The 6,603-nt window shown below is 66.0% G+C and overlaps 1 protein-coding gene across 1 annotated transcript; it reads left to right on the top strand.

The window, feature by feature from the left end:
* Positions 1 to 952: 952 nt before the first annotated feature.
* EMILIN3 (elastin microfibril interfacer 3) lies at positions 953 to 6,582 on the top strand. The gene is made up of 4 exons (XM_070801687.1): positions 953 to 1,267; positions 2,639 to 2,761; positions 3,843 to 4,066; positions 4,336 to 6,582. Exons 1-4 carry the CDS (start codon positions 1,101 to 1,103, stop codon positions 6,120 to 6,122), a joined length of 2,301 nt encoding a protein of 766 aa, XP_070657788.1. The 5' UTR covers positions 953 to 1,100; the 3' UTR covers positions 6,123 to 6,582.
* The last annotated feature ends 21 nt before the right edge of the window (positions 6,583 to 6,603 follow it).

Genomic DNA, 6,603 nt, shown 5'->3' with positions numbered 1-6,603 from the left:
CTCTGTTGGAAGACAGAATCAGGACTCAAAAGGCTTCTTGCAGCTTAGCAAGCCAACAAGATGATGATGAATGAGGATGACTGTCAAGGTCAACTCCTGAGTTCCAAGAGTCAATTTCACTAGGGAAATTTGGAGGAAGCCTAACAACAGCTCCTTGTGAGAAAGACCTAAAGGTTTTCTTTGAGTCCTCACTGGAAATGAGTCAGTGCTGCGGGCTAGAGGGCTAAGAGCACAAAGAGAAGCAGAGCATCTTTGGCTGGGCTGGAGGGGTGATGGGCATTTGGGACTTCCTGCAGCCAGAGACCTGAGAGATAAGAAAAGGAGCAGGACAGCCTGACCACCGGGCTGGGTTGCGGAGGCTTAGGGAGCAGAGAGGGTTTAAGATGCTCGGGGAGGGGTCAGCAGAGATATCAGATGTCCTGGGCACCTCGGGACAATGAGGCTTCAGGGAGGCAGAGCAAGCGAACAGGGCCGGTCTGGGGCCTATTCCAAGGAGGTGGCTACAGAGGTGTTGCTGGCGCGTCCCCAAACACGATCATCTCGTCTTTAGAGCCCTGGACCGAGGGCTTTGAAGGGTGCGCATGGGCTTTGAAGACGAGTGTGTTCCGCGGGTGGACGGCTTTTAGCCCCGTGCCCAGGCCGGTCCCAGGGGTCTGGCTCGACTTCTCACCGCCACCGGGTGCACGCGGACGACGACGGTGGCAGATGGGTGTGTTTGGGGGGGTTCCCCCGGGGCGTCGACTACCTGCGCCCCTGCCACCCCGGGGCTGCTCCCTGCTTAACCTCTCGCTCACGGGCGTCAGCCGGGAGCTGGGGCGGGGGGCTGGCGGCGGAGAGGGGGCAGGCGGAGGAGAGCGACGCGGCCCCAAGTTTATGCTAATCCGCACAGAGCCCGCCTCCCGCCTCCCCTCGGCGGCCCCAGGCGCGAGCAGCGCCGGCCACTCGGCGGGACGCAGCCGCCTCGAAGCGCCAGGCGCCCGGGCCAGCGAGCTCCGGGGGCCGCGACCGGCGGCGGGACCCGGACGGGCGAGCGGCGGGGCGGCGGGCGGACACCCGGCGGGGGCCCCGCGCGGGGCCAGGTGGAGACCCCGGGGGCCGCGATGGGCCGCCGCCGCCTGCCGGTCTGGCTGTGCGCCGTGGCGGCGCTGCTCTCGGGGGCGCAGGCCAAGGGCACCCCGCTCCTCACGCGGCCCGCGCCTCCGGGTGCTTCCCGCTACAGCCTCTACACGACGGGATGGCGCCCGCGGCTGCGCCCGGGGCCGCACAAGTAAGCGCGGGCCGCGCCGCGGGCGGGAAGCGGGAGGGCTGGGCCCCGGGCGGCGCTCCCACCTGCCCCGGGCCGCGCGCGCGGGGGCGCCGGGCACCCCAGGGCGAGCCCCCGCCCGGCCGGGCGCCCCACGCTCCGGGGGGCTGCGGGGCTGGTGAAGGAAAATAAGCCGAGGGGGCCTGGCGCGGCGGCTGGGGTCCTGGCAGTGCCCGCGGAAACCTTTCCAGCGAAGTAACATTTTCCAGCTGCGCTGTGTGCAGACTCCGGGCGCAGCGGACCAGGTGGAGGGAGCGGAGGGAGGGCGGACGGTCCGAGCGCGCGGAGCACGCGGGGCCACCCCCATCCCGCGCCGGGGCATCTCCTCTCTCCCGCTGCCCCGCCAGGTAGGAGATGGAGCCGTGCGCCCTGCGGCTCGCCCCCTCCCGCGGTCAGCCTGGACCCGCGCAGCCCTTGAGGAGCCCCCATGTGGCTGGGCCGCAGAGCTGGTCAGGGGCCCCCTGGGTCCTGGGCCTGCGTTGTGGCTCCAGAGCCCTATGGGGTCCAGTCCGCAAGTAGTTGGCGCCTGCCAGGCAGCGGCCTCCCCTGCCACAGCGTCTGGTCTTGAGTAGTTTCAGGTGAGTTAGGAGCTAGCTGAATGTGAGCTCCCGCTGAGTTTGAGCGGTATTATAGGAGAAGCACAGCCAGCCAGCCCGTGACTGACACTCGGTAGGCCTGGACGCATCAGTGCTGGCTTCCTGGAGGAGGTGGTACGAAAAGTGATCTGAGAGCAGGGAACCAGGAGCTAAGATAGGAGCGGGAAAACTCCAAGGTGGGATGTATTTCCCCAGGAGTCAGTCAGGGGAGGAAAGGTGCGAAGTGTGGCCTCAAAGGCACCAAGTTGGGACCTCAGAAGCTTCAATGCCATGATAAGGAGCGAAGAGCCAGTGAAGGAATTGGAGAGGGGTGGGGAGTGTGGCATGGAAAACCCAGGGTGGGCCTCTTCCCCAGGCCAGAAGGGTGGCTGCACCAGGCGCCTGGTTCAATATTGTACTTACATAGCCCGTGACCAATCCGACGGGGAGGCTGGGATCCGAGAAATCAGCAGTGGGGCTGGACCCAAGACCAGGGCCCTGGATCCCAGAAATAAGGAGGGGCACAGAAGGGAATTCCCTGGTGGCCCAATGGTTAGCACTCAGTGCTCTCACTGCCCTGGCCCAGGTTTGATCAGTGGTCGGGGAACTACGATCCTCCAAGGTGGGACAAGAAAAAAAAGAGGCAGAGAGATGAGAGTCTGGTCTCTTGCTAAGGCCTGAAGTCGGGGAGGGGAGGAGGAGCAGCTTCAGGGGGCCTGGCACAGGCCAGGTATTCCAAGGATGCCCTTTTCCCCTGCAGGGCCCTCTGTGCGTACGTCGTGCACAGGAATGTGACCTGCGTCTTACAGGAGGGAGCGGAGAGCTACCTAAAGGCTGAATACCGGCAGTGCGGCTGGGGGCCCAAGTGCCCTGGGACAGTCACGTGAGTGCACCCCCAGTCCCACCCACTCAGGATCCCAGGGCACAAGCTCCAGGCCTGCCTTCAGCGGAGGGCAGCAGCCGGCTCCACCAGGGCTGCGACTCCTGGGATTCCAAAGGGCCTTCCCTTGTGCCCACACGGGCAGGGAACAGGGCAGGCTCAGGCTGGAGCCCACAGAGGGTCCCAGGGGAGCAGCAGCACAAGGCAGAGGAGGGTGGGGACAGAGGCGAGCAGAGAGTCACACTGGCAATGGCTGATTGCAGAGGGGGCCCGTGGGCAGACCCAGGGAAGGTGGCGCTGACCGTGGAGAAGACAGGCCAGGGGTAAGATGCTGGGAGCCCAAGATCTGGGGCTTCAGCCAGATGGGTGGGCCGAGGATGTGCTGCACGCAGGTGTGACGCACAGGTCTGTACTTGGAGATGTTCAAATGTGTGTCTGAAGACAGACCTGTTTGCTCCCGTGTATCAGTGGGTAAACAGGAGGGAGTCCCCATGGGGAGCACTCCCCTGCATCCCTGGGCCTCTCTGCTGTGCTCAGCATCAAAGGTGCCCTTCCGCCAGCCTCCCGGGCCAGAGCTGAATTCTGGGAGCAGGCCAGGGGGGAGGGGAAGGAAGTAAGAGGCCCCCCAGATAGGGAGTGGCCCCTAGGCAGTGTGACGGGCTGTCTGCCTCAGCTTCTCTGCCCTGCCTCTCACCTACCCAGAGGGGAGAGGCTGGGTTTTGTCAGAAGTTTTCATGGTGCCGCCAAAGCCAGAGTTGGAATTTCCGATGGCAGAGTGAGCCAGAGGGGGTCCAAGTGGTCTGGGGAGTCTGGGGGCTAAATTCCCACTAGTCTTTGGCCCCAGCAAAACAGCGGGCGGGGCTTTGACCTGCCCCTTCCCTAAGGCATCTCGGAGCCTCTGGAAGGCCTGCTGCCACCCCTCTGCCTTGCTAGCACAGACAAGGGGGAGATCCTGGCGGGGCAGTGAAGCTGGGAGACGTCCAGCCTTTCTGCCAGAGTCTTGAGAGCGGCCCTGGGTCCCAGCAGGGGGCAGGGTCCCCTGCCCACGGACACAGAGCCCTGCCCTCTCCCGCCCCCGGCCCAGGTACCGCTCGGTGCTCAGACCCAGATACAAGGTGGGCTACAAGACGGTGACGGACCTTGCCTGGCGTTGTTGCCCTGGCCTCGCTGGAGAAGGCTGTCCCGAGCACCTCACGGACCACGGGGCCACACCACCTCAGCCGGAGCCTGAGACCCAGAGTCCCTCTGGGCAGGTGGGCCCGGGCCCCAGGCCCCTTCCTTCCAGCAGAGTGGCCCCAAGCCCCCATGGTGAGTCTGCCCACGGAGACCCCCACCAAGGTGATCAGGCTTCTGGGGACTGACCCAGGCTGGCGGAGCCCGAGCCGGGTGGGGGAGGGTGCATCTCACTCTGGGCATGAGGGCGAGCCCCCCAGAGCCCCCCTGCCACAGCTGTTGGCGGGGAGCCATGCCCAGCAAGGTCGGCTTAGAACAGAAAATCTCTCGGCATCTGGGCCATAGGACAAGCTGAGTGAGCCAGGCCAGTGATACTCCTGGGGTTCTCACCTCCTCTTTCCCAGGAAGGAAAGGCCCGGGGCTGTTTGGTGAACGGCTGGAACGCCTGGAGGGTGACGTCCAGCGCCTGGCACAAGCATATGGTACCCTCAGCGGCCTGGTGGCTAGGCGTGACGACCCCAGTAGGATGACTGGTGGACCCAGGGCTCCTGCCACCCCCGTGGGCTTTGGGGTCATCCCCGAGGGCTTCGTGAGCCCCCGAGACAGAGCTGGAAAACCGCTCAGCCCGCCCCTGGATGAGATCCTGAGCAAGGTGACCGAGGTGAGCAACACACTCCGGACCAAGGTGCAGCTGCTGGACAAAGTGCACGGGCTAGCCCTCGGCCACGAGGCTCACCTGCAGCGGCTGCGGGAGGCGCCCCCGTCCCCCCTCACCTCCCTGGCGCTGCTGGACGAGTACGTGGACCGACGGCTGCACCGGCTCTGGGGCAGCCTGCTGGACGGCTTCGAGCAGAAGCTGCAGGGCGTCCAGAGCGCGTGCGATCTGCATGTGCAGGAGGTGCGGCAGCAGTGTGAGGAGGGCCAAGCGGCCAGCCGGAGGCTGCACCAGAGCCTCGATGGCCGAGAGCTGGCCCTGCGCCGGGAGCTCTCACAGCTGGGTACCCGGCTGCAGGGCCTGAGTGTGGCTGGTGGGGGCAGCTGCTGCGGGCAGCTGGCCTTCATCAGGGCCCGCGTGGACAGCCTCGAGAGGAACCTGCAGGCTGTGATTGAGGCCCACCAGGGCCGCGGCGCCCCCGATGGGGATGACCTCACGCGGCTGTCTGCCGCCATGCTCGAGGGGGGCATGGATGGGCTGCTGGAGGGCGTGGAGACCGCCAACGGGACAGGGGGTGGAGCCGGGGGCTGCTGTCTGGGGATGGAGGAAGGGGGCTGGGGCTCGCGCGGCTTCCACACCACACTGGAAGAGCGTGTGCAGAGGCTGGAGGAACGCCTGGTGACGCTGGCCGGGGAGCTGAGCCACGACCGCGCCCCTCCAGGCAGGCCGGCTCGGCCCCTCGTGCAGACGGAGCTGGCCGTGCTGGAGCAGAGGCTGGTTTCGCTGGAGACCTCGTGTACCCCCGGCACCACCTCTGCCGTCCTGGACAAGCTCGGGGCCGAGGTGAAGGCCTGGCAGAGCCAGAGTGAGGCCCTCCTGCGCCAGGTGGCCAGCCACGCGGTCCTGCTCCAGCAGCTCAATGGCACCGTGGCTGAGGTCCAGGGGCAGCTGGCGGAAGCGACGGGCAGCTCTCTCCAAGGCGAGATCACCCTGCTCAAGGTCAACCTGAACTCTGTGAGCAAGTCGCTCACGGGCCTCAGCGACTCCGTCAGCCAGTATTCCGATGCCTTCTTGGCCGCCAACACGTCCCTGGATGAGCGGGAACGCAAGGTGGAGGCTGAGGTCCATGCCATCCAGGAGCAGGTCAGCAGCCAAGGCTCACGGCTTCGGGCCGATCACAGGCAGGTCCTGAGCCTGCGTGGGGAGCTGGAGCAGCTCAGGGCCAGCATGGCTGAGGTGGCTGGCGGGCTGAGCCGCTGCCAGGACACGGCCCAGGAGCTCCGGCACGCGGTGGGACACTTCGATCAGAGGGTGGCCCGAGTGGAAGGTGCCTGCAGGAGGCTGGGCCTGCTGGCTGCGGGCCTGGACAGCTTGCCAGCCGAGTCGCCGGGGCCCAGGGAGGGCCTGTGGGACCATGTGGACCAGCTGAATCGCACGCTGGGCCAGCACGCCAAGGACATCGCCCGCCTCCGGGATGATCTGCTGGACTGCCGTGCCCAGCTGGCTGATCGGGCGCGGCCAGGGCAGGCCAATTAGGTGGGCTGGCCAGGACCCAAACCCCCTCAGATCCTGCCAACCCTGGGAGCAGACCCTCCCCGCTGCCTCCACCCCCACACACACCAGAGCCCAGCCTTGCCCAGCGGTGTCTCCCAGCCTCCCCTGGCCAGCGCGGATGCCATTTCGGTAAGGGTTTGAAGGAACAGTCTTGGTCCAGCTTCACCTGACTGTCCAGGCACCAAAACCCACCCTAGGTGTTGCACCAGCTGGACAATTCGGGATCACGGTCAAAGCTGGTACTTCATGCCTCAAGGCCAGGGTGGCCCTGAGACCTCAGCATCTAGTCTGCAAAGTGTTCTGCAGACGCCCTGGCCGGCACCTGCGCACAGACCTCCAGGTCTCTGCTCAGACCACGGTCTCTGCGGCTCCCTTGGCTCAGTGACGACAGCTCCAGGCCCGCGGAGGCTTCTGGCCACCCTGTCCCTTTGGCTTCTCTTCTCGGCCATCTGGGCTCAGTTTC

The sequence above is a fragment of the Bos indicus genome, chromosome 13, assembly GCF_029378745.1.
Source record: "Bos indicus isolate NIAB-ARS_2022 breed Sahiwal x Tharparkar chromosome 13, NIAB-ARS_B.indTharparkar_mat_pri_1.0, whole genome shotgun sequence".
Taxonomy (NCBI): Eukaryota; Metazoa; Chordata; class Mammalia; order Artiodactyla; family Bovidae; genus Bos; species Bos indicus.
Note: the sequence above shows the minus strand (reverse complement) of the source record. Positions and strands in the feature narration are given on the sequence as shown.

Bases quoted from the DNA above. Each gene is read 5' to 3' on its own strand.
- EMILIN3 (XM_070801687.1), top strand. From the start codon at position 1,101: ATGGGCCGCCGCCGCCTGCCGGTCTGGCTGTGCGCCGTGGCGGCGCTG. The intron at 1,268-2,638 runs GTAAGCGCGGGC...TTTCCCCTGCAG, and splicing joins CTGCGCCCGGGGCCGCACAA to GGCCCTCTGTGCGTACGTCG. The intron at 2,762-3,842 runs GTGAGTGCACCC...CCCCCGGCCCAG, and splicing joins AAGTGCCCTGGGACAGTCAC to GTACCGCTCGGTGCTCAGAC.